Source organism: Bombus pascuorum, chromosome 5 (genome assembly GCF_905332965.1).
Source record: "Bombus pascuorum chromosome 5, iyBomPasc1.1, whole genome shotgun sequence".
NCBI classification, from domain to species: Eukaryota; Metazoa; Arthropoda; class Insecta; order Hymenoptera; family Apidae; genus Bombus; species Bombus pascuorum.
The window spans coordinates 2,092,068-2,118,263 of record NC_083492.1 but is presented as its reverse complement, the minus strand read 5'-3'; the positions used below and the strand labels follow the sequence as shown (position 1 = coordinate 2,118,263).

The following is a 26,196-nucleotide window of genomic DNA, read 5'->3' as shown; positions in this document are numbered from 1 at the left end:
AGCAACTAAGTGATTGCGGATTTTGTCAATAGATGGTATTGATATATCCGCACTCACTTAGTTGTCAACCCAATACATCGCAAACGACTACACTGCACCGAGCAAACTCGATCGAAAAGCTGTGATTGGTCGGCGATTTCGATTGACGCGATATTAGTCGGAAATCTGAGCGAAATGGATTCCAGAGAGAAGAAAGTTAGTGGAAACGTAACGACGATTCGTAACGCGATACCGTTTAGTCGATGCGACTAGAAGTAACGGAATTAAACGAACGACTCTGAATTTTTTCGTAGCCCAACTATCGTATCTACGCGATTGGGACCGCGCAACATCTACAGATCTATTCGACGGTGACTGTTCTGCTATCGCGACAAACGCGTTTGGCCCACGAACGATCCCGTAGCCACGCACATCCCCTTCGATGGTCGAAGGGGTCGAGGTTTCTTGCTCTCGCTGATTCCAATTCGGATTTTTCGTTTTCGTCGCAGCTGTCGACCCTGGACAAAAAGTTGGACCAGCTGGTGTACGTGCCTGCTACCATATCGTCGTGTCGCGATCTCACGAAACTTAGAGGCGCGCGTGTTCTCCGGATATCGGTGTACGTTCGCCACGCGAATCGGATCAGGATATACGTATGAACGTGGTTTCGAAAACTGTACTAAACGCACGAGTCGTCGTATAATTACGTATTACAAAGTAACAGGATTGGAAAACGTTTGATGTTACGAGGCGGCGCGACGCAACGTTGCGTTTCGAGCTCATCGAAAGAACGCTCGTTTACGGCAACGACGCGACTAATTAATCCGCGTCGGGAAAGGAATAGACGAGGAAGATGAAGAAGGAGAAGAAGAAGAAGAAGAAAAGCGTCTGTCGGAGAAACGAGGATCGCTGCAGTGGAGAAAAATCATCCACGCGGAATCCTGGTCGAACGACCACGGACAGGTTGCTCCTGTTGTCAGTCAAGCTGCGGCGTATTCCGGTTTTCCCTTCGATTAAACCTACCCGAGGAGAATGATGATTTCCGGTGGCGTCTGTTTCTTGCCTTTGGCCGCGGGCGCAGGTTGAAATAGCGGCCGAACGAATAGAGGCGGCCCAATAGCGTATTCCGACGGCATTGTGCCGATACCAGTTTCTACGCTCTGCCTGTCTCTGCCCACGGTGAAGAGAGAAACAGGGCGACGGTGAGACGAAGAAGGAGAGGAGGGACGTAGGGAAGAAAGAGGGAAGCAGGCTTTTTGCCGAACCACGGCCGGGTTCATTCATGAACCCGTTCCTCGACGAAACAACGATGAACGAACGACGTACCGGATGCCGAGGAACGGCCGGGAATGCGGCTCTAAGGGGTTAATTGCGCGAATTACGTGAATTGTGCGAGCACGTCTCCGCATGGTGCATCTTAATCGGCCGGAATTATCGGCTTGCCGCCATGTGTCACCGTTTTACCAGGTTGGTAAAAGGAGAGCGTCTTACGTAACATCTCGTTCTCGCGACGTTCTTTCCGGTCGATTCATTTCGGTTCGTTTCGTAGGTGGATCGTCAAAGGGAACAGATAGAAGTTCACAGGTCTTGATTGAGTCGTTCAGGCAAGGTAGGGAAGAATTCTCTGATCGAGATTTGACGCCAGAAGGAACGGTTCGAAGGGAACTCGTTCTTTTAACACTTTTACTGCCACGCCGAAATCACACGTTTCGCTCACGACGCCACGCGTTTCTTCTTTTGCGACTCGTCCACACCATCCAGTCCTAACCTAAAGTTACAATTTCATTTGCGACACTGCTCGTTACTACTATTGCGCTTGGTCTATGTTTCGTCTCTATGATCCACCTGTGGAAGGATAAATAGCGAACACCGAAAACCCACCTCTAACCGAGTTTTAGTTTTGTTCGAACGAATTTTGTTTCTATTACCGGGTGAACGCGTAACTGATAGTGCGTCGCAAGTTTCACGAGGATCTAGTACGCGAATTTAACGGTTCGTTGAAGAATTAGAAATTCCGTTGAATCGATATTTTTAAGCATCTTTGAGATTTAAAGTCAAACTTTATTTGTCGTATACTCTGTTGCAGAATTTTGTCAAGAACGATGTTAATACACGTCAGGAATTCGTTGCTGGAAATATTCCTACAATATATTTCTTAGCACTGACTGCCACGCCGAAATGTTTCGCTGAGGGCGCCACGGGAGTATTTTTATTGTTCGAAGCATATAATGGCAAAAATCTTCCCCGATGGACCGTTTATCTTATTGGTGGTTACAGCTGACCACCGTGGCGCCTTGGTAACAGTCGATAGCTACATATTATAACAAGGCTTCGTTTATTTCAACAAACCATTCGCATTCGTTGTTTCGTCGTAAGCAAAACGTGCAGAATATATCGTTGAAACACGTAAAAGATATTAGTAAACAGTATTACGATTATTCTTATGATTTCGACGAAACATTCGGCTGAAATGGTAGAGGCAAAAGAAATTATGTTTGTGATAAACCAATGGTAGTGGTAGATCACAAGAGAGGAAAATGTGCTGTAGATTTATCAGATCAAACGATAGCATATTCTGCACCATATAGAAGTACCCTCAGGTGGTATATAAAATTAGCTTTAGAGTTATTGCTAAATACATCGATTTCAAACGCGACGATACTCCATAAACAAGCGACAAAAACAAAAATCAAGGTATCGGATTTTAGAATGGCACTCGCGATGCACCTTACATAGTGTCATTCACCAGAGCCGTGAAATATACGTATTCGACAAAGATCGCGACACGAAATGCAAAAGAAAGAAGAGCAAGCGTATCTGGCACGAAAATTTTGTAGAGAGTAGTATAAAAAAAAATGTTAAACAGTTGGGACCAAAAATTGCTAAGAATCTAACCAAAAAGGTGACTACCTGTCGTCCAGATTGTATCGACGAGCCACATTTACGTTTAAAGTGTTCTAACGCAGTGCACCGTCAGATGCAAGATTTGTTCCTATTTTTTTTTTTATTGATGTTCTATTTATCGGTTATATTCAAAATGCCCTAATTGTGAATTTTCATACAATTTTTACTATTGTAACAAGTTCAAGCGCTCAGGTTACCAATGACCAACGTGGCAGTCAAAGTGTCTACGATGACTTTGCGGAAGCGATAGTCGTCTGATTAAAAGCGAATAAAATCGACAACAGCGGTAGAGCATCGTTGTTCATGAAGATAGGACCTTTTACCTTTCCTTTTTTCTATTTTAGAATATCTAATACAGTAAAACGTATGGCGTTACTCGGCTGCAAAATACCACCACTCGACACTAACTAGTGTCGAACGACGGCAGCGCAGTGGTTAGCGCCTTAGGTTACGAACGTCCGGAAGCCGGGTTCAAATCCCGGCGACCGTAGTTCGATTTTTTCTTCCGCGGTATCAAAAATGAGTAGAAAAATGCAGCAGTACTCCAGCAGCGACACCCGGCGATCCGCGGCAGAACCTGTCTCACTCTACACATGAGAATAGTTATAGCGTACTATCATCACAACTATACCAACCAGACAACTACAAACAAATAATACCACCTCAAACGTGTTATAATCACAAATAGCAAAGTTGGACGGTGATAGCGTTAGAAATTAGAACGAGCGAAATTAAAATAACGTTTTTCACAGTACCGACGCGTAAGCGTAAGAGGAGCCGGGGATATGTTCTTTGCGCTCCATAGACAAGAAATATAAACAACTGTATAAACGACTCGATAAATCAGACACTACTACTAGCATTTACCAACACCTGGCAGAAGCAACGCCGTATACCCCTGTAACGACTGGTCGATCTCGCGCCGAGACTCTTAATAAAACGCGAAACAGGAGTTTCTCGATCAACGGGACGATAATTCCACGGGTTCGATAGCCAAACGAAGTGGAAGCTGGAACGCGCAAATGCACAAGCGTTCGATGAAATACGGTTAATTAATTATCGGGTAGGCTATGTCGCGGCGGACAGGACAATGTACGCGTTTAAGCGGCACCGGTGTTACTATTTCGCGAATGCCAAATTAAGACCAGCCACCTTGTACGGAGTCGTCGTGCATCGGCAACGAGCCTCCTGCCGGCCTCCCTTTAATTAATGCTTACAGGCAGTTGTTTAAAATCGCTTGACTCCGCCCACGCCTCGTGGCGCGCACTCGGCTGCCATTCGGACGAATATAATTGCAGAGAACGCGCTGCGCCGACACCATATAAAAACCAAGTGTGTCTATGGTGCAGAACGGACACGTACACGGAGTATGAATACGGAGAATGCGTTCGGAATACGCTGGTAACGACTGTAAACTCTGTTTGATTACGGTTCTTCCATCTGGACGATAAGGAGGAAGGTTTATAGCGCGAAAGTTTTCGATCGGACAATGATCGGAGGAAAGGAGATTTAGGATACAGTCGCGGCACCAAAAGGTGTGCTAGTTGATAAACGAGGAGGAAGTCCATTTTTAGACAAGACGCGATTCCCTTTGGAAACATAAAGCAAAAAAGTACAGAGCGACGTCTTTTTATCGGAAGTTCGGTTCTCGAGAAAACCGATTCTTCGCGTGGGTGCTGTGGCGGCACTCGACCACGGAACTTTTCAACGGCTTCGCGACACAAAGCGCTATACCTTCAAAGCGTAAGGTCCACATGCCTACGGTTCTTTCGCCGAATATTCGGAAGACTGCATACGCGGCAACCGCCGCGGACATCAAATAAACGCGCGCATAATGGGGATATCGAGGGGCAACAAAAAAAAGAATGCGTTTGGTTTCGAACCAAAGATTCATTCTGCTCCGAACTGCAAAGTGCGAAAGGTTTAGCGTCACAGCGAAGCGAACGCAATTAGAGACACGCGATTATTAACTCTTGATGGTTAATCGCTAATTGTTGATCGTGAATTGTTGACTGTTGATAGCTTAATAAACCTTTTTCGTTGAACATCAAGAGTATTTCTCATGGGCGCCTTCACCCCGGCAACCACCTCAGCACGTTTGTTTACGTAACGCGTAGCCAAAACTAAGGCAAAGTGTGCAAATCGACGCATCCCGCAGAATGCACGTATCGTAGGTGAAACTTGCCAGTCTTTCCAGAGGCGGGCGTCATTAGCAAGTTGTCCTGTGGTATTTTCAGCGAAATAAATCGAACTTCGCATTGATAATAAATTTTCGAGTGAACGACAAGGTGGCGAATTTACCTTTAGTCGCAAATCTAATATTTCATTCGTCCCGATAATTTACCTCGCGACCTACGACCTTCCCGCACACGCTCGTACTTGGAGGAAATAAAATTTCTTTCGCCACCCTCGGTGAACCTGACGCAAACCTCGAGCAGACCGACGATTAAACTCCCTTAGAAACTCGTAATTCCAAAGAACGTTAACTCCTACACGCGCGGCAATCTCGTTTCGTTGGAAGAGCGCGTGCGCGCACGCGTTATCCAGCCAAGTCAGCGCAGATATCCCGGCGGCGGGATAGGGGAGCGTGCGAGACAAATTGAAGTTTTTCGCGAACGAACCTGTCCGTGCACTGCGAACCTGTCTTTCTTCGACCGAACCGGCCGCAGCAGCCCGCTCTATCCGATCTTGCTTGCTCGCTTCACGCTTCACGCTCGATGCAATTCCGCGCTCGCAATCTCCTCGCCGTCTCAGCGGCCACCGACTCGCCTTAAATCGCCGATTTACTGGACGCGCGAACTTCTTATCTTTTTGCCGTATAAGGCACTCGCCGACCCGAACGCGAGAAAACGCGAAGAACGAGTACGCGTTTCCAGTTCTCTTCTCTTTGTATCTCGTAATCTCAGAATTTCGGAGAACGCGTTTATCTTCGAACGCGTGTCTTTGAAAGTTCCAGACGATCGCGGGAAGAGAAGGCGAAGCAAATTCGTCCGTTTCGACGGCTTTTCTACGATTTATCGACACACCGATCGAGTAACTTTCGCTTCACAGGCTTCCACTTCTTTTCTACGCGTTTCCTTTTATTCTTCTTATCGATTTCTCGCTTTATTTCTTTCCCGCTACTTCCGTACCGTTTCGTCGTATGTTTTCTCACATCGATCTAGCGAACTCGAGTCCTCGTCTCTGCCACGATCCTCGCACGAACTTTTACGTTTCGATTTTGCTCTCGTTTTAACGAACGAAGGGAATTTGCGTAAAATCGGAACGAGGAACAGCGATAATACGTTCTTCAGGTTTTGTCCACAGGTATGTGAAGATATTTTTTAACGTCGAAGAGCTACAGTAGCGCGGCTAAATGAGAATGTGTCGAGCGTATTCGTGTAGCCAAATCGTTTTGTTTTTTCTGTTAAGAAGCAAGAATTAAGAAGCAGAGGATCGGCTGGCCGAGAAATAATATGCGTTCGAGTAGCCGGAGGAAGGCAAAGTTACGAAGAGAGAACGGTAGTCGATTATTAAATTTCTGTGCCGGCAGCATCTAACGCGGGACGTTGCTTCCCAGGCCCCCGGTGGTGGCCAAAATTCCTCTTTTTTTCATCGAGTTCCGCGACGAGACCGTATTAGGAAACCTGCAGTCATTGTGCGCGCCACGCTCCACAACGACGACACGAAGAAGAATGGCGACGACGACGACGACGACGCCTTTTCGCTTGGAGCAGTTGCACGTCAAATTTTCTTCGCTCGCCTTCGTTCGTAAACTAAGCGTACGGTGTAAGTGGCACGAGAAAGACGATCGTCGCACCCTGTCGCTAGGAAAAATATGTAGAAACAAAATTCGCGACCAGATCAATACGTTTCTCCCGAGATGAAAATACCGTAGAATTATAGCTGTGCGATAAACAGCTTTTAAAGCGGCAAAAATTCAATTTTACGAGCATTTTCTATACTTTCATCCCTGAGATCGTCGAATCTTTAAATCTCCACGTTCCGTTCCGACATTAACAAAATTAGCATTCCGAGTTTCGCACGTCGATGGTCTCCTAGCGAAACGTTTCGTCTCGAGTCGCTAGAAAAAATATGTAGAAACAAAATTCACTACGTTTCTCCCGAGACGAAAATATCGTAGAATTGTAGCTGCGCTATGCATAGACTTTAGAGTGACAAAAATTCAATTATACGAACAATTTCTATACTTTCGTCCCTGAGATCGTCGAATCTTTAAATTTCCACGTTCCGCTCCGAAATCATCAAAATTAGCATCCCGAGTTTCGCACGTCGATGGTCTCCTAGCGAAACGTTTCGTCTCGAGTCGCTAAGAAAAATATGTAGAAACAAAATTCGCAACCAGATCGATACGTTTCTCCCAAGATGAAAATATCGTGGAATTATAGCTGTGCGATGAACAGCTTTTAAAGCGGCAAAAATTCAATTTTACGAACAGTTTCTATACTTTCATCCCTGAGATCGTCGAATCTTTAAATTTCCACGTTCCGCTCCGAAATCATCAAAATTAGCATTCCGAGTTTCGCACGTCGATGGTCTCCTAGCGAAACGTTTCGTCTCGAGTCGCTAGAAAAAATATGTAGAAACAAAATTCACTACGTTTCTCCCGAGACGAAAATATCGTAGAATTGTAGCTGCGCGATGCACAGACTTTAGAGCGACAAAAATTCAATTAACGCGAAACGGACAATTTCTATACTTTTATCCGTGAGATCGTCGAATCTTTAAATTCCCACGTTCCGCTCCGAAATCATCAAAATTAGCATCCCGAGTTTCGCACGTCGATGGTCTCCTAGCGAAACGTTTCGTCTCGAGTCGCTAGGAAAAATATGTAGAAACAAAATTCGCGACCAGATCGATACGTTTCTCCCAAGATGAAAATATCGTGGAATTATAGCTGCGCTATGCACAGACTTTAGAGCGACAAAAATTCAATTAACGCGAAACGAACAATTTCTATATTTTTATCCCCGAGATCGTCGAATCTTTAAATTTCCACGTTCCGCTCCGAAATCATCAAAATTAGCATTGCGAGTTTCGCACGTCGGTCGTCTTTTACCGAAACGTTTCGTCTCGACAAAATCCTCTCGACGAACGCGCCGCTGGAAGCGTCCGATCTGAAAGAAAATTCGAATGAAAATGTAACGACTTTGCCTAACGAGTTTATAAAATTTGCAAATGCGCGAGTTTAAGCTGTGTACGAAGACGCGCGGTTGGAGCGCTGAAGCGCGTCGCGCCGCGCTGCACCGCAACCACGTCCACATCGACCGACGATAAAAAGTGTTCAAGGTGAGCCGGAGAGACGTATGAATGGGCGTATGCATGAATGGCTGGCTGTACGCATCGAGCTGAGACCAGCCAGTGCGTGCACACTGCACACGCATCCTTATGCCTTCTCCGCCTGTATACGTCGTGCACGCGTGTACAATACACGTAACACATACTTATCTGTTCGAGCGAGCTGCATCGTGTATATGTGCGATGTATATGGATCCTCGACCGATGTATCAATGAATCGTTCAGGGAACGTTTAATTAGGTTTCTCTCAGCAATTATCTTCGACAATCGTAACAAATACTTATAAGTATTACGTAGTTCGCAACATACTCGACATCGAACTATCGCGATTGCGATACAGTCGCGTTACCAGGTGAGAACGTTGCATCTTCTTACCCCATTTTCATCATGGCCCTACTTAATGCGTTGATTTCTACGCGTGTTTTAACTGAAATCGCCGTCAGGCCACGCGTGTTTTCAGTGAAATGCCCGTCAGGCCACGCGTGTTTTCAGTGAAATGCCCGTCAGGCCACGCGTCTTTTCAGTGAAATCTCCGTCAGGCTACGCCTTTTCACTAAAATCTCCGTCAGACCACGCGTGTTTTCCCTGAAATTTCCGTCAGGCCACGCGTCTTTTCAGTGAAATGCCCGTCAGGCCACGTATCTTTTAATTAAAATGTCCGTCAGGCCACGCGTGTTTTCACTGAAATTTCCGTCAGGCCACGCGTGTTTTCCCTGAAATTTCCGTCAGGCCACGCGTCTTTTCAGTGAAATGTCCGTCAGGCCACGCGACTTTTTATTAAAATGTCCGTCAGGCCACGCGTCTTTTGACTGAAATGTCCGTCCGGCCACGCGTGTTTTCACTGAAATTTCCGTCAGGCCACGCGACTTTTAATTAAAATGTCCGTCAGGCCACGCGATTTTTAATTAAAATGTCCGTCAGGCCACGCGTGTTTTCACTGAAATTTCCGTCAGGCCACGCGATTTTTTATTAAAATGTCCGTCAGGCCACGCGACTTTTGGAGGAGAAGAAGATAATCGTAGTAAATCGGCAAATAAATACACGTACGTTGAAGATAGAACGAACAGATTTTGCGACTCTTCTCCTCCCAACAACAACAACAACAAGTTTCTCCCCTCTTTTACAGATCGTCCTTTCTACGGTACAAGATGATACACGCGAGAGAAAGAAAGGACGAAGCACGCGCGAGAGTAACGAGACGCGAATCGAACAATTTGCAAATCGTCGGAGAGGAGTAGCACGCTCATTCGTTCGACTTGTCGTTGCTAAGGATCAACAAGCAGAAAGATCAGTGACGATTACGTTTTATTATTACAGATTATAAGAACCGATCTGCTCGCTATCGGCAATACGTACAAAATAGTTTTGCTTGTCGCTGCACAGGATAGATAATAACGACACGGGTATAGGACGGTTCCTGTTGCATTTTCCCTCGTTCCGTCGCTTATCGTCGTCGTTTTCAACGCGCAGTTTCTTCTCCAACAACGGAGACCCGTCGGCGCGTTTACGAACTCGTTAAATCGCTACGAACACGCCGGACATCCGCAAACGGGGCATCGTGAAAGCGAAAAGTCGACGAAAGCGCGTCCCATCGAAGGAGGCGCCGCAACTCTCAGGTACGATCGTTTCTCATTCTCGTTTCAAACCTTCTCCTATCGTTTTCGTCGGACGTGTACGAGGCGCCAACGCGACGATCTCCGTCCTTTCGACCGACGCGTTCGATTACGTATTTCCACCAACTTTCACACATTTTCTTCCATTCGGTTGCATCTCCGTAAACGCCACGCACCGACATAAACTATGTACCGACTATGTATGTACATGTATAAATAAACCGTCATCTATAATAATAATAATAATAATAATAATAATAATAATAATAATAATAAAGAAAAAAACACGGCTTTTGATTTAACAAAGAGTATAAATAAGACTAGATTTCGTTAGGCGTTATTAAATAAGATTGGCGAGTAATTTACGATTAAAAAATAATCACGATGATCGTATAGTTACAACGGGTTACTTTCCCGTTTCCTCTTCTTTCACTCTCTTCTCGTTATTCCGTTTCTTCCTTCGAGATTATTCCCCATGCCGAGTCTCGCTCTCTCCCAACCTACGTATTCTCTTCTTTCCCCGATCTCGTTGCCTCTCGTTCTTGCTGTCTGTTGCCGGAAGCGCACGAGCCTCGCGAAACCTATCGCAAAATCGAAAGCCGAGGAAAGTCTCGCCTCGGCCATGGTCGGGGCAGCTAGAAAGCTGAATTTATCGCGTCACGCCTCTTGTTTCTTAACACGAAGATTACATCCGTATCCGCTTCTAATCGGCGAGCACGAAACCACGCTCTTTGGTTAACTACGACAAACACGTTCTTTCAGCGCTATGTACATTCCAGTCTCCCATCTTTGGCACGAGCTACGATCGAATTAACATTATTATTAAATCACGTTACGCGACGATACCACGCCGCTCCTCGCTCTTTCTCTCCGCCTTGGCGTAAGGCGCTAGCAACGAAATCTCGAAATCCGCGCGCGCGATATTTAGCAACGCGCACGTCGTCCTTCGATAAGAAAAACATACAGAGGGAAAGTTTGACGAAAGAGCTTTTCAACAGCCGCCGTATCTATTTTTCCAGTTGTCGGAAGAACGCGACGTGCACGATGCGCGTCGTATTTTACACGCGTTGCAGAGTCTCGATACCGAACCGTCGTCGCGTTAACGGTCAGCTGTCGTTGATCGCCAGCGCAGTGAAAGCTACGCGATTGTCTTTCGCGTTCGACCTGTTACCTTGTAACACGCTGTGTTGCGTTTCCTCATCGGAAACTTCTTTAGCCGAGATCAGAAATTCGACGAGGTCTTTTCGATTTTGCAAACGCTAAATCGCCCGGTCACGATCCATCGAAGAATTTGGAGACGATTTTTAGATAGTTTGAAATAAGCTTAATCGAGTAAAAGGCGAATGAACGTTGGGAACATCGGTAACCTAAGAGACGAATTATCGGGAGAATCGTGTAACAGGTTAACGCGTTAAAACTGCGCTCTAAGCTCTAATCCATTGGCTACTCCTACGTTGCGCTAATTAGGTTTCTTAAAAATACCGTAACAAGGTAGTTTAACAGCGACGAATGCGATAAACGCTAGTAGCGATATAGCAACAACGATCAGGTATGTACCTGTCGAGACTCGTAACAGGCATTGCGATACAGAGTGACGCGTGATCGACGAACGGCTACAAAATCGTGAAAAGGAGACGTCGCTGAACCGACAAACTCGATGGACGAGGCGACGTCCGCCTGCTTCGAGTAGATTTAACGATCGCGTTTTACGATCTCACACATTTTCTTATCCGTTAATTTTGAAAATCGATTCCTCCTTGGAATCCGAACGTTCCATCCGTTTTTAATTCCTGTTGCGTTTCTGTCAGCCAAAGCTCATCGGCGACGTATCGTTGCATCTTTCACGGCTTAAGGAATATCGTCCTACGGTACGCGGTTTATCGTTTACCAAAGTTTCGTTTCGCTAGCTGATATTTTTCGCGACGATCGGATACGAAACACGGACATACGAAACACGGACATACGAAACTCGCTTGGAGAAGGAACTCCTTCTCGACTATTTGGCTGTCCTTTTCATCGAGATCGATCGCCGCAGAGCTGTACCGTCGTCGTTCGAATTCTATGCTATACGATATGCTGGCCGTTCTTCGCTTCGAGCACTGGCAAGAAAAAGAACGATCGTCGAACCGATCGATATCCGCTGGATATGAGGAAGCGTCGCGCGCGTACTCCGCAGAGCCGGAACGCGGCACGCAGCCGTGGCAAAAGTAGCGTCAAGTTGGAATCGTCCGACCGCCTCGGGGAGCAATTTCGACGTTTCACGTCAGAGGCAGAGCGCGATGCTCGTCGACGAAGCCAGCCGGAACGTCCACCATATTGGGACGAGGGACCGGCGAGGGTAACGCGTTCGCGTCGCTCTCCGCGTCTCCGTCGGCCATTTCGTTGTCCGGCGCGCCCGTCAGCTCGCGCACATTCCCCGGAAGGTAGTCCTTCCAGCTTCTGAACAGATACCTGGTGAATTTCCTAAGCTGCCGGAACTTGCAGTAAGTTGCGCCCTCGGCGGACTCCAGCTGCTGCGTCTGTATGAGAAATCCTTTCTCCTTGAACGTTTGCTCCAGCTTCTCCCTCTGAAGGGACTTTCGAGTCTTCCTCTTGCGGCGACCTTCCTCCTGATTGCCGCTCCTCTGACAGGCTGACGGCTGAATCCTCTCGCCGGCGGCGTTGAGGAAAGCTCCCGTCGAGGAACCCGATTGCCCTGCCGACTGTTGAAGCGCTTCCCGTGGAAAGAACTCGTAGCCGCGCATACTCTTGTCCCCGGTGCCGCTGTAGTATCTAAAGTTGCCACCCGAATCCACCGACAGGCTCTTCTTCTCCTGTAGACTGGGCTTCGCACCTCCGGTGAATTTAAATTTGCATATGCTCACTTCCGTCGCTGGATTGTTGTTGTTCTCCGATGGCATGGGCGGGATGAATATGGCGGATCGTTTCCTCTTGGTCGGCTGTCCCTGAGCTTGAACCACGGACGCGTTCCTCTTCGGTCTGGGCGAGACAGGAGGCGGCACGGCGGCCGTCTGAGAGGCTGGTTGGACCGCGGCTGGCAACAGAGGCGGGCTCTTCGTCTCCATCATAGAGTATATCGATTTAGGGACGATCTTCTGCTCCTTCGGATGTTGGTCCAAGCCTCGGGGATAACATTTGTCGTTCTGTGCCATCTTTTGGTAGTAAAGTAGCTGCGATTGCAACGCCATCGGATGGATAAACACCCCGGCGTTCGGCCAGTACACGAATCCGGGATTGCCACCCAACACGGGCTCGATCACGTTGTTGTTGTTGTTGTGATTCACGTTGTTGGCGGTGGTATGACCGAGATGATCGAGCGAACGGTAGCCCGGTTCCGAGGGGAACGTGGCGCCTATACACTCGATCTCTTCTCCGTCGCTGGACGTCTCGCTCTTCACCTGTCCAGACTCGTACACGTTGCCGTGTTTTCGCAGTAGCCTGATCTTCAGCTGGTTCAGGTCTCTGATGCAGAGATTCAACGGCTCGTCCTGCTCCCTCGAGTTTTCCATCGCGCCGAAGCTTCGTCGAGACTCCTGAGTCAATCGTTTCTCCAACAAGCTACTGATCCTGTTCTGAACGTCGGTTCGTTGGAACGGCATCTGCGGCGAGATTCTCTCGCGGCAGTCCAGCTTGTCCCTGGGCGACAGCCTTCTCTCCTCGTGGCCAGGAGTGCCGGGTAATATGGTGCCGTAATTCTTGTAGATCAAATGGCAAATGTCCGCTTTCTTCGGTTTCCTACCGCGTCGCGGCTTGCTGTTGTCCAGCGTGATCTCGCCCATGTAAGGCAGATCCGAGTATTTCATCGGCGGCCTGCCGGATCCTTGAGACAGCGGCTGTTGCTGCTGACCGTGACCGTGGTTATGATTATGGTGGCCCGCGTTCAACGTGTGCGTGGAGGTGGACGTGATCACGGACCTCCTGGAGCCCGACGCTTGGCACGAATTTACGGGCGAGCATTGCGACGACGAGATCCGCGGACACAGCTCTTGTTGCATCGCGGCGATCCGCTGCAGCCAGCCGTGCACGTCGGCGATGGGACTCGGCGTCGAGGTGGAGCTGGTTGGCGCCGGGCTCGGAATCGTCGGTTCCGTTAGCCGCGTCGGCGATGAGTTTAAAGCCTCTTGAGCAAGGGACGCCTCGTAGTGGTCAAGGTACTCCGGGGGCAGCGCCTGGTGATGAAACTTGAGCTTCCATCGCGACTTCCTGCGACCTCGGCTGCAACAGATATGGACGGTCCGCCCGTTTTTAACAGATTCGCCTCAAGCTTTCTCCGTCAACGTCTTTTCAACTACTCGAACGAACGCGGTCTCTCGGTCGACCGTCGAATGGCAACGTCACGCGATAACGTCCGATCGCCCTACAGCTCGTAGTAGCTCGTGGTGCGGAAAAAGGCAAAGAGAAGATAATTTTCTCCTCCATCGCGTCCCTTTCTCTCCGCGCGATTCTTCACCGCCACGGATTCTACGAAATTCGCCGCCACTCGACGACATCCCTCCGCGTTCGCGATTCTACCCGGTTCTCCGGCGAGCGCGTTCCGCTAATCGATTCGTAATTAATTTCTCGTTAGGCGTTGCAGATGTGGCGCGTAAAGAACCGTATGGAAATCGGATGCTCGACGCCGATAATTACATCGGCGATACACAGGCCTTTCGTTAACGTTCTTTTCCACCTAACTGCATTCCGAACCACACCTTGGGACGGCGATTTATACAAGCGGCTGCGTGCCACCTTACAGGCATATTATGCATAGAGAGAGAGAACGTGCCCCGCGCTTCTCTTCCACCGGTGGCTCTAGCGCGCGACGCGTTTAATGAAATTCAATAACGGTAATCGACTCGCGGCGTTTCAGCGACGTACCAAACAAGTTCGCTTTTTTCTCGTCCGCGCAAGAGTCCGCGAGACACGCGGAACGAACCAGTTTCTCCCGGCGAAGAGTCCTTTTTGTCGCTTATTTAAAAGCCACTGTTTCGTTGCCAGCGCCGCGAGTTTTACGCGAAAATGATCGTTAAAAGGGTTTCACCGTGCACGTCCGATACGGATCACCGAGGCCTCCAGGCTGCAGGCTTTCAGCCAGATAGCGGAAACATCGTTTCTCGAGGAAAACGTTCGGATAACTCGGGTCGAGAGAATTTCCGCGTCGCTACACCGTCGCTCCTTATCCTTGTCATTCTTGTCATCTGGTCTTTTGGCAGCTGTTTTTGCTCTCGAGTATACACACCATCGACGATATCTTTGTCCTTTGAAATTTCCCGTAAACGCGTCAACGCTCGTGGTTTCTTAACGAATTATTTTATACGCAAAACTCGTATTTCGAGCAAACTTGCTCTTTGTTCGAACTGTTCATTTCGATACTTGTTCTCAGAGTCAATTTATGGGTCGCGAGTAAAATAAAAAGAGGTTATTAAATTTTCTTTCCATCCAAATTGATCGGTTACTGACGCGGTTATTGGAATAATTAGCAAGTTGGTATTATTGTGTTGACAACTAAGCGACTGCGGATTTTGTCCATACCATCTAATGACAAAATCCGCAATCACTTAGTTGCCAACCCAATAGAATTATTGGTAAAATCGATCGGAACTAAGCGCGGAAGAAAATAACTAAAAACAGACTCTTTGATTTTCAAAACGAAGGTTTTCTTCTTTCTTTTATTACGTGTTAGCTTGTCCGAAAAGTTTCTTTCGTTTCATAGGGTGATAATGGATGAACAAGAATTTTATATTATTTTATCGAATTAGGTTTCCATTTCGTTATATCTCTGTTATTACGTTCGCGCATAATTTATTTAACTAATATAAAACAAAAAACATTGTACGTCTACTATTTCTTTAGAAAACGAAAGAAACGAAATAAGAAAGTACATTGCCGCGACAAGGAGCGTAAACTGCATCAACTCGCTTTTCAGCCTCGCAAAGTATCTCGCGGGAATAAAAAAGGATTAAAACGACGATTTACCTCGGCCTTCCTCGGCTATTGAGATCCGTAACAGTCTGTCCTGCGCTTTCCTCCAGTTCTTGAATCTGATGATGGCTCGTTTCGTGTCCATGTCCGTGTTTGCCATCGACGGACGTCGGCGAAACGTCTGCATCTACTTGAGGACTATCGAATTTTCCATTAGCTGTGTGTCGCGACGAGCGAAGAAAACGGAACGAAGCTTTCGTATTTCACGTTCGTCGATAAAAATAAGAATAAAGTAAACGCGAATACCTAAGCGCGTGGATCGGGTGAAAGTTGTTACTCGATGAACGTATGTATATATCTCGAAAGAAAAAGGAATTTTCTGCGCGATGTAAACATTCGTAAAACGTCACACATAAATCACATGGCAGAATCGAAAAACACCTACGACCTTTCCAAAACTTTCGTTTCTTCGCAAACTTTCGATAGAGGAAATAAAGTATCTTTACGATTCTTCCTTTCCAATGTATCTACGTATAAATCGAACGATCGGTATATAAAACTCGTGTCGACACGAGACGATAACACCGATAGACGTACAGTGGCTGACGAAAATATTCGAACGTTTACATATGCGAAATTGAATGATCAAAGTAATGTAAATTAAAGTAATTTGCTTAGACAAACAGATGTCGATAGGAAGATGGAAGTTTTAATATTATGTGAGTAAAATTTGAAAAGAATTCAACAACGTAGGTAGGAGTTATGGTACATTTATGAGCTTAAACGAGCATTGTAAGTGACTGATAAAAGTATTTGTGCGCTTACATAATGCGAAATTGAATGATCGAAGTAATGCAAAATTAAAGTAATTTGCTTAGACAAACAGATGTCGATAGGAAGATGGAAGTTTTAATATTATGTGAGTAAAATTTGAAAAGAATTCAACAACGTAGGTAGGAGTTATGGTACATTTATGAGCCTCAACGAGCATTGTAAGTGACTGATAAAAGTATTCGAACGCTTACATAATGCGAAATTGAATGATCGAAGTAATGCAAAATTAAAGTAATTTGCTTAGACAAGCAGATGTCGATAGGAAGATGGAAGTTTTAATATTATGTGAGTAAAATTTGAAAAGGATTCGACAACGTAGGCAAGAGTTATGGTATATTTATGAGCTTAAACGAGCATTGTAAGTGACTGACGAAAGTATTTGAACACTTACATATGCGAAATTGGATGGCCAAAATAATGTACATTAATGTAATTTGTTTAGACAAGCAGATGTCGATAGGAAGATGGAAGTTTTAATATTATGTGATTAAAATTTGAAAAGGATTCAACAACGTAGGCAGGAGTTATGGTACATTTATGAGCTTAAACGAGCATTGTAAGTGACTGACGAAAGTATTTGAACACTTACATATGCGAAATTGGATGGCCGAAATAATGTACATTAATGTAATTTGCTTAGACAAGCAGATGTCGATAGGAAGATGGAAGTTTTAATATCATGTGATTAAAATTTGAAAAGGATTCAACAATGTAGGCAGGAGTTATGGTATATTTATGAGCTTAAACGAGCATTGTAAGTGACTGACGAAAGTATTTGAACGCTTACATATGCGAAATTGAATGATCGAAGTAATGTACATTAATGTAATTTGTTTAGACAAACAGATGTCGATGGGAAAATGGAAGTTTTAATATTATGTGAGAAAAATTTGAAAAGGATTCAACAATGTAGGCAGGAGTTACGATACATTTATTAGAAACACGCATTGTAAATGACCGACAAAAGTATTTGAACGCTACATATATGCAATTGTCGTGAACTTACTTCTGTTCATTATTCCGGTAATCTCGTTATATGTAATCGGAATATTATTTCTCTTTCACGCTTTTCTTTCATACTTTTTGGTATTCATTTTAAATACTATTGTGCACATTTTTACCAATATTTTCATTTACCAATGATGTTTACATCAGGTGCAAAGGAAGATGAAAACTATCAACAGTCTTACAGCGTTTAATACTTTTGTGAGACACTTATAATGAATGATTGTAATACATGCATCACAACTCCTGTCTATATTATTCAATCGTCTTCAAATTTTACCGATGTAATTTCCAGACTTTCCCCTCAATATAGATACCAAATTGTTGTAACAAATTAGTTTAATATACTTCATTTTATTAATTGAAATTTCCAAGTGTAAGCGTTCGAATACTTTTGTGAGATACTTATCGTGAATGTTTCTAATAAATGTATCACAACTTCTGTCTATATTATTCAATCGTCTTCAAATTTTACCGATGTAATTTTCATACTTTCCCCTCAATATAAATACCAAATTGTTTCAACAAATTAGTTTAGTACACCTCGTTTTATTAATTGAAATTTCCAAATGTGAACATTCGAATACTATTGTGAGACACTTATCGTGAATGTTTCTAATAAATGAATCACAACTTCTGTCTATATTATTTAATCGTCTTCAAATTTTACCGATGTAATTTTCATACTTTCCCCTCAATATAGATACCAAATTGTTTCAACAAATTAGTTTAATATACTTCATTTTATTAATTGAAATTTCCAAGTGTAAGCGTTCGAATACTTTCGTGAGATACTTATCGTGAATGTTTCTAATAAATGAATCACAACTTCTGTCTATATTATTCAATCGTCTTCAAATTTTACCGATGTAATTTTCATACTTTCCCCTCAATATAAATACCAAATTGTTCCAACAAATTAGTTTAGTACACTTCATTTTATTAATTGAAATTTCCAAGTGTTCGAATACTTTCGTGAGGCACTGTATCTCGCGAACATCTATTTGACCAAATGCTTGTTTCTAATAAATGTGCCATAACTCCTACCTACGTTGTTGAATCCTTTTCAAATTTTACTCACATAATATTAAAACTTCCATCTTCCTATCGACATCTGTTCGTCTAAGCAAATTACTTTAACGTACATTATTTCGGTCATTCAATTTCGCATATGTAACGCGTACGTTTGACCGAACCGATGCGTTTTCTTTTTCTCTTTTCCTATCGTTCCGTAATCGATAACAAAGAGGCGGGGAAGAAGTTTGGACTCGAAGGTACTAGAAAGTAAATTATAAAATTATTACAGTCGATTAGACGTACGTACGAAGGAACGTGATTCGCGAGCCAAAGTTTTAGAGATCGCTGTACAGTGTACATATACATACACGTGTATACACATCGGCGTGGTGCGAATCGACCCAGCCGTTTTCCAAACCATCCTCGAGTGCATAAATTACTTTTACGCGACTCGAAGGCGATCGTACTTGCTATACTCCATTAAAAAAATAATCTGTCGCTCGTAAACGCCAGCGGAACGTCCACCGATCCGAAAACCTACACCGTCCGTATGTATACACACACGTTGCGCGTAATAATAACCTTTTCGGTGTATTATTTCATTTCGCTGACGAGATATATTCATCTTGTTACGATGTGCAACGCGCCATAATAACAATAATAATAATAACTAATGCCTTTCTTATATGATTTACGTACGATACGATAATAACACATCGGCCTGTCGGCACGAGCGTTTATCTCGCTCGTGGAATACTAATTTCAGTCATCAGGCTACTCAGTGTCGACAAAGAAGAAACAAAACAAAAAAAAAAGAAAAGAAAAAAAAACAAAAATAGCCGACGAACGGAAACACGCGCGATTTAGGTTGAAAATTAATTGAAAAATAAAAGAGGGTTGTCGTATGCGATCGGAGGATCCAAGGGTTAAATTTACGTGGAAAATTACGAGGAAAAACGTTAGATACAGAGGAGATGTTACGAACCAAACGGGAAAGCTTCGATCGACGTAAACCGTAGGCTCACCTCAACGCATTCGTGTCACGACTTCGTTCCTCCTCCTCCTGTGGCTCCTGCTTGACCGCCATGTGGAGCAGAGGTGGCAGCGGACACTTTACACGCGACGAACGATGCGGATGATGGTGCGGAGAAGCGTTGTCCGTGGGGCCACCGTCTATACCAGTAGATTGCGCGCGAGACACGATTTCCTCGGTCTGCATAGTGCCCCCTGCAACGTGAAACGTACTCGGTTACGTCGAGATCCGGCGACTCTTCGCGTTTCGATTTGTCGCGTCAGGAATAAACAACATCGGTCGTTCTGTCTTTCTCTCTTTCTCTCTGTCTCTCCCTCGGTCTCTTCTTTCCATCCTCCTTCCTCGTTTTAAATCGATTAAATTTTAAATCAATGAATTGGATTTTACGGTCGGTCGGTTCGTAACAAACGTTCCACGGATCGCCATATCTCACGCAGAAAACTGGCTGATAATTCTAAAGATATCCTTGTCGATACGATCGGATGGAAAGCAGGTGGCAGAGAGACGCGAGCGTTGCGTTCCGTACGAACGTCCATCGAGTCGATACTCGGACGATCCAAAGAATCGACGAGTTTAGGGCAATTCGGAAACTGGAAAAACGCAACGAGATCAAAATTACGATAATTGCGATGTTACATGGATAGACACGCGAGAGAATCTCCGCTTCGGCTCTACCTCCGCCTCCACCTATTCCTGCAACTTTCGATTCGCGCAAACATCCGCACGGTCCATCGATAATAGGAAAAACGGGACGCGTACGACGAATTTCGACTTTTCGTTTCGTCGTATCGCTGCCAAGCGATACGCGCACGCGTCGAAAGGAAAAATTACGTGTGGGCATCGATCGCGTCTACTTTTACGATGCAGCCTGGATATCGCGGAATATTCATAAGCTCCTGCGTTAATGAAACATGATTGGATTGGCGATAAATGCTGGCTTGCGCGCGACGACAGGAGCAGACGTGGATTTCCACGTAGACGCAGAGCGGAGCAGGCGTGAGAAATGGAAGAAACTAAAGAAATGCCCACATGCGAATCGCGAGGAGAATCGTGTGGGGTGTTGCGGCATAGTTGGGCCGCGTGTGGGCACGCAGACACGTCCAAGGCTTGGAAATCGAATAAAAGGAAAACGCGCAGCTGCCGTGTATTACGCGACGGATAGGTTTAGGAATGTTCCTCGACTCGCCTCTACGCACACACCTGTCGCGTATAATTCCTCGTAACGTTCCTTTAAGCTCATCGAAACGTCGATCCGCCCCGCCACGCACGTATAAATATAGTGCTCGGTCTAAGCGCGTTCTTAAGCGCGTAATAATACGTACGGCGATCGGAGGACGACGCGCTTACTGGCAAAAATCAGCGTTGGCGAAAACCGCGCTATCGGAAGAACACGCGAGGTGAAAATAAAATCGCTTTCGCCTATCGTCGGTGCGCGAAAAGCTCGGTTACGTAGCGTAGAAAGCGACGACGTTGTCGTCGCTACTCCCTGCGGAAAAGGCACTTTTATTCGAGCAAAACGCTGCGTCTGGCTAAAAGATAAGTGGGATAGTCAGTCAGCGGTTCGATCTGGTTACCACGACCGGAAGGAAGCTTGCCGAAGAACGTCGTTGAGAGCTGTGCGACAACAGACAGCGACGAAGAAAGATCGCGAATCGCCGTGAAAAATCGTGGTCTCTCGCGATTCGCAAGCACCGGGTCGCGATGTTTCCAGTTCTTTTTCTTTTTTTGGATTTTGTCATTACGTGGTATTGATATATCCGCAATCACTTAGTTGCCAACCCAGTACGTAACTCCACACGCCCGCGACGCGATCCGTCAATTTGTTCGTGGCGGGACAAATTTAACGCAAGACGCTGACGCTTGATCGATGATACGTATTAGGTTGTCCGGAAAGTATTTTTCTTTCGCAAACGTGTTTTTTGAAATCTATGAAACGTCGTGATGTTTATCCCAACAGAACGAAAAAGAGTCGCGCGTAGTTCGAGAAAATAATGTAAAACAGAAAACGTTGCGCGTCTATTATTTCCTACAAAACGAAAGAAACTTTCCGGACAACCTGATATATCGGAAGCGTGCCTCGGCTACGGGATCGAAAAGGACGGTGGACGAAAGGAAGAAAGAGGAGAGGAAGAGACGATATAAAGGAAAAAGGGAGGCGAGTAGCTCGTAGACAAGAGCGGAAACGAAAAGCAGAAAAGGAGAAAGAACGGAGAGGCCGGCGTGTGGAATCGCAGAGATAAAGAAGCGTATTGTACATACTGACTTTGCAGCACCGTAGGATAAAAATATTCCTGCTCGAAAATAGAAACAGACACGCGTACGGTTCTACCCAACACCCGCGACTCTTGCTCCGTACTTGGCCTTAGTCGATCGGGTTTCACGCCTTACCTTCCTATACCATCTTCCTTCCCAGACATCGGTGTAGTCGCGGTAGAATCATGGCGAGCGACGACCAATTCGAATCAATGATCTCTATTCCGCCGTTTCGTCTTTGTCGTTGATCTTTTGCAACGCGCTCGTAAAAAGTTGCTTCGTAGAGAGTCAAAAAGTGTCGATGGACAAAGATCACGAACGTTGATAAATTCGTTTACGTTTTCTCGCTTTTCCTTTCTTATCGGAGGAAACGTCGATCGCGTGGCGTGTCTTCGATGGACCGCCTAAGGGGTAAGCGCGCGATGTCGATGCAAATTTTGACGAATGCAACGTAGAACGATGTTTCTCCGTCGATAGAAAGGGATAAAAGCTACCCCGGCAAACGACGTTTCGAAAGCAAAGCGAACGTTCGAGCACCGTACAGCCAAGCTGAAACGATATGGATCGGCGACAGCTAATCGCAGCACGGAAAACGTAGCGAAAGGCGGTTAATTCGTTCGCAGCACGTGCGGCAAAAGTTCTAATAACCCCGGACACGTGTCATTTAAAATTAAACGGCACGGAGAGCGTCGCGCTAGCTAGATCGATCGAAGCAAAGTTGCGCCTCGACCTACGCGTCCACCGACGACCAAACGTAGCTCCAGTCGTGCACGCACCTACGAAACGTAAAATTCGTATGGCGTACGGTTCGTCTCGGTAAAACGATCCCTAGATTCGGTTTTCCAACGATTTACCGCGCTAAAACGCAGGCCAAAAACGGGAGCAACGTAGCTTACCGACCGGCGTGTCTGTGTGATGGTGTATTAATAACGGCGTGTGCGGGAGGTGGCCCGATTCATTGAAGACCAGTTATAGAATGATGCAGGCGGCCGCGTAACTACAATTTATTTTTTGGCTATTTTTAGCGGTTGGCGTAGCGCCACTATTTTCGGTTCTCTCAAATTTCTCACTCCATATTTGGGATTATGGATGACGGGCCCGCTGTGCGGTGTATCTTTACGACTAAGCCGGTTGAGACACTTTCGTTTGCCCGGTCGCTGATATACGCCGATGTTTCCTCGCCTCTGCCTTCTGCTCCCTAACTTCGGTATCCATTTATGCTCGCGCTAACTAACTCGCCACGCTACGACGCGCCGGCTACGCTCGTTTCACACGGAACGTCGTTCCACCGCACGCCAAATTTTCCATAGTACCATTTCCCAAGCAAAATTACCGCAAAATCCCCTAATCTATATTCGGCAACGTGCGTCTATGCCGCACCGTGGCACGTACAAGCGCGCGTAGCGTCGCTGTAAATCGCCAGCAACCAACTGTTCGAACGGAAACGCACCATATCGTTCGTCGCGATATTCCAACGACGTTTAAATATCCGATCGCGTGGAATCGCGTTAGACCGATAGGATCGTCGGTGACTTTCGGCGATCAACCGATCGCAGCTTTCCGCAACGCGTAACGATCGCAGCGCAAACGTCAGAGGCGACGATACGGCTACCGACGAGGCTGATTTTTTCGCATTCTCCGTGACACGCGACAACAAGTTACACGGGCAACAAGTGGACAACGATTCGTGGCGAGTACTCGCACGCGGTCGAGCATGCGTTTGCTCTCTAATTGGCAAGGACGCAAGTAGGTTAAAAACGATAAGTCGGCTGTAACGCGGAGGAATATGTCAAGGCGACGCGGTGGCGACGAAGGAACCGCGAAAAACCTTTTCCCTCCTCCGATTGTCTCGTAGGTTATCATCGTCGCGGTGGAAAATCGCGTTTTACTCGGTTTTACGATTTGAACGCGAAACTCGAAACTCGCGTTACGACGTACGCGACGACAAACCTGTCGTTGATCTGGAAACTTTGAAGCGCGACAGGATGCTGGAGGAGGAGCGAAATCGAACAATTTCGACGGACCGTGATCCACTGGCCCGATTACGCTACCGTGTCGCTGCTACACGCCTACGCGCAGGGTCGTCGTGCCGCGTGGTCGTGGAAATATCAAAGGGAATCCGATGGAAGGCGAACGTGGCCGTTAGATCGGTTAGTCTGCGCTTGCTGTCGAGGTACCTGTGACGGGAAACTTGCTTTCTGGCAACATGAACGTTCGTTGCGGAAGGATCGTGGTTCCCGGTAAATCCTGTTCCACGGACCACCGACATTCGTCGTTGAAGCTGATGCTGCGACTCGACCGGAAGCCTCCGTCCGAGGAATCTTCGCTGGGCTGGTGGTGATTTCGTAGAAAATCACTGGCGCGATCGCGACCAACGGCGAACGCGGACAGAACGAAGAACGATAACGCAAGACGCGGCCACACGATGGTTGCGGTGCGATGAACTCGAATCACGCGATCCTCGCTCCGGACACTTGTTGTCTCGACCGGGTCGTGTCGCGTTCGCGAGTTCGGCGCGGCCACGGACACGCTGGAAAAACGGGGAAAGCGTGGTCGATCGTATCGCCGACCAACTGGATGCCGAGAATGGAGACGGTAATCGAAAGAAGGAAGGTGCAAGAAGGCGGATAGGGGGCACGTGTCTGCGATGAGTTAGGTTATCCGTGGACGAGCACGGGATACGCACAGCGATACGCGAAGAGGGAAGGAACACGCGCGAACAACTAGACAGAGAAAAGAAGAAGAAGAAGAAGCAGAATAAGAAGAGGCAGAAGAGTAAGAAGAAGAAGCAGAAGAAGAAGAAGAAGAAGAAGCGGCTGAAGAAGAAGAAGAAGAAGAGAAACAAGGAGAGATTAAAGAGAGGAGTAGAAGAAGAACATTGGGAAGGAGGAAAGGAGAAGAGAGGAGAGGAGAGAGAGAGAGAGAGAGCCGAAAAGGGGAGAGAAAGAGGAGGACGACAAAACGGAGCAGTCCGTTTTGAGGCAGTTTTGGCACTGTTACCAGCACCAACGGCCAAGCACCAACCCCGAGCAGCGCCTCCACCTCCGCCTGTGGAAGAAAAGAGGGAGAGGTAGCGAGAGGAATACAGAGACGATGGCGGTGGCAAAGAAGACGAGCAGAGATCCCCCTTAGAGGAAGAAGAGAGCGAGAGCGGAGGCGAGGGCGTATATTCTTGATTTGGGCGGATGGAAATCTGAGATTGCTCCATATCGGGCTGTGCGCCGTGACCACGGAGGTGCTCCGTAATAGCAGACGTCTCCGAACCTTCTCCTCGCTGTCTCTCTTCGTTTCTCAGCCTCTCTAGCCTTCCATCTCTCTCTCTCTCTCTCTCTCTCTCATCGCGTGCTTCGTTCGCGTCTGTTCTTTTCTTCGCTTCTCTACTTCTCTGTTTCTACTTCTTTTTCTATTTCATCGCCATGTCGCTGTGCGTACCTCGTTCGGTCGTATTACGTTCGATAAACCTTCCTCGTCCGAACCATCCACTTTGTCTTTGTATTTCCCAACAACGTTTTTAGTCGTTCCAATTTCGCCGATCTTTAATTACAGAAGCAGCGGCGTTTGAAAACGACGTCGTTTTACGCGCAACAAGGCAGTCGCGTTTCTTCGAAAACGTTTCTAACTGTTCGTCGAAACGAAAACGATCTTCGCAGTTAACGATTTCGTTGCATGTTCGTACATGTTCCTGATATTCGATATTCGCGAATTCACCCCGTTTCCGTTTTGCATATTTAGTTTTCCTCGCGTTCGTTTATTATTTTTCCAAATTACCTGCTCTCCCGTCTTTTTCCATATGCGTATAATATTACCTCCTCGTCTCTACCTTAACGCGTTATCCCTTCCCCCTCTCCTCTCCGTTGTTCGGTTTCGCGAATGCGTATGATGCAAACACGAGGGTATATTTAACCCCGTGAACCAGCAGGGAAGAATCGAGCCGAGTGCAACCAGGATCTTCTTTTTCGACTTCTCTCGTCTCCTTTCTTTTTCCCTTCTTTCCTCCTTTTCCCGCCGCGTTCCACGTTCCTCTCTCGCGTAATTCGTTGACGCAACGTGCTTCCAAGCTCGTCCATCGATCGATCAGAACGACAGTCGATCTTTCAACGCATCGAATGCCACTGAAATTCCATTTTGCCGAATCCTTTGGAATTATTCGAAAATAGGATAAGCTGGACGAATTAAAAAATGCGAGCGATTTGGATGCAACATCGTCGCGTCGGAAGAAAATGCGCGAATACGATGTGACATTTTGCAAAGATCGGATATTACGATCATATACGTAGCATATCTCCATCCATCGCGGCTTCCAGGGAAAAATACGAAATTCCCGCGACTCGTTAGTAATCGTAGAGTGAAATAATAGAA

General features: G+C 46.3%; 1 protein-coding gene across 7 annotated transcripts in view; it reads right to left on the bottom strand.

Annotated features, from left to right (window-relative positions):
- Nucleotides 1-9,469: 9,469 nt before the first annotated feature.
- LOC132907563 (uncharacterized) overlaps nt 9,470-26,196 on the bottom strand; it is a 62,379-nt gene continuing 45,652 nt past the window's right edge. For 2 of the 7 annotated variants that reach the window (XM_060960788.1, XM_060960791.1), the window contains exons 2-4: nt 19,577-19,778; nt 15,750-15,893; nt 9,470-14,009 (exon numbers count right to left, since the gene is read on the bottom strand). In XM_060960788.1, coding sequence (XP_060816771.1) covers nt 12,053-14,009; nt 15,750-15,893; nt 19,577-19,770 — 2,295 coding nt within the window. In that variant the 5' untranslated portion in view covers nt 19,771-19,778 and the 3' untranslated portion in view covers nt 9,470-12,052. Of the gene's footprint in view, nt 14,010-15,749; nt 15,894-19,576; nt 19,779-21,843; nt 21,867-21,972; nt 22,077-22,733; nt 23,397-24,014; nt 25,212-26,196 lie in introns of those variants that run through there. The other 5 variants (XM_060960787.1, XM_060960790.1, XM_060960789.1 and 2 more) reach the window with 5 other exon arrangements.